Genomic DNA, 832 nt, shown 5'->3' with positions numbered 1-832 from the left:
CCCCCCCCCCCGGGACTTTCTGTCTTTCTTCCTTCCTCCCTACTGCTCAGGGGCAATTTTCTTGCAAAAATCAGACCTCAAAAAATATCAGCAGAAAAGTTTCAGAATATGCAAAAGCTGCCAGTTAAGAACATTTAAATGATAGATGCCAACAATATTTTTAATGTTTAAAACAGTTGCAAAAGGTTGCCTGGCACCTTAAAGGAGCAAAAGGCCCCAGTGAGGGAGGGGGCAGAAGAGCAGCCTTGCCCCCAGAAGTGCCCAGGGTGAGCACAGCTACTTGGGCAGAGGAAGCCCACCCCTCCCACCAGCCCCCTCCTCCCCAAGCTCTTTCTCTGGCGCAAGGCCACCTTCCCTGCCCCCAGCTGGGAGGGCTCAGAAGGCTCCCCCCACACTCAGCCTACCCCCCCTTATTCCTTGGGGCTCAGTCCCGCCTCGAGGCTCTGCGCCACTGACCAAGAAGCCGGATGACCGAGGAGGCCACTCTGGCCCTGGGCGTCAGCAGGATCCGCATGCGCCCCCCCTGGCAGCTCTGCAAAGCAGCCCCCCAGAAGCCTGCCTCCTGGCACAGGCCCACCTGCAGGGCCCAGGAGAGGAGGAGGATGAGGAGGAGGGCCGCAAGAGCCATCCTGAGTCAAAAGGGAGGGTGTCACTTCCTCCCCAGCTAGGCTTCCAGGTGCTGACAAGTGGCTAGTCCTCAGAGAGGTTTTTATAGCCCTGGGGGAGGGTGGAAGTCCCAAGCACCTGGGAGGGAGGGAGGGAGGGAGGGGGAGGGCTGTGCTGCAGATAAGGCTGCAGCCCCTTTGCAGGGATACTGGGAGGTCGGGAACGG

At 59.3% G+C, this 832-nt stretch overlaps 1 protein-coding gene across 1 annotated transcript in view; it reads right to left on the bottom strand.

The window, feature by feature from the left end:
• Positions 1 to 514, bottom strand: part of LOC107296839 (zona pellucida sperm-binding protein 4-like) — a 15,257-nt gene extending 14,743 nt beyond the window's left edge. The window contains exon 1 of the mRNA XM_029286159.1: positions 457 to 514. Coding sequence (XP_029141992.1) covers positions 457 to 514 — 58 coding nt within the window. The remainder of the gene's footprint in view (positions 1 to 456) is intronic.
• Between the last annotated feature and the right edge of the window lie 318 nt (positions 515 to 832).

The sequence above is a fragment of the Protobothrops mucrosquamatus genome, unplaced genomic scaffold, assembly GCF_001527695.2.
Source record: "Protobothrops mucrosquamatus isolate PMUCROS unplaced genomic scaffold, P.Mucros_1.0 scaffold2998, whole genome shotgun sequence".
NCBI classification, from domain to species: domain Eukaryota; kingdom Metazoa; phylum Chordata; class Lepidosauria; order Squamata; family Viperidae; genus Protobothrops; species Protobothrops mucrosquamatus.
This window is presented reverse-complemented; position numbering and strand designations above follow the sequence as displayed.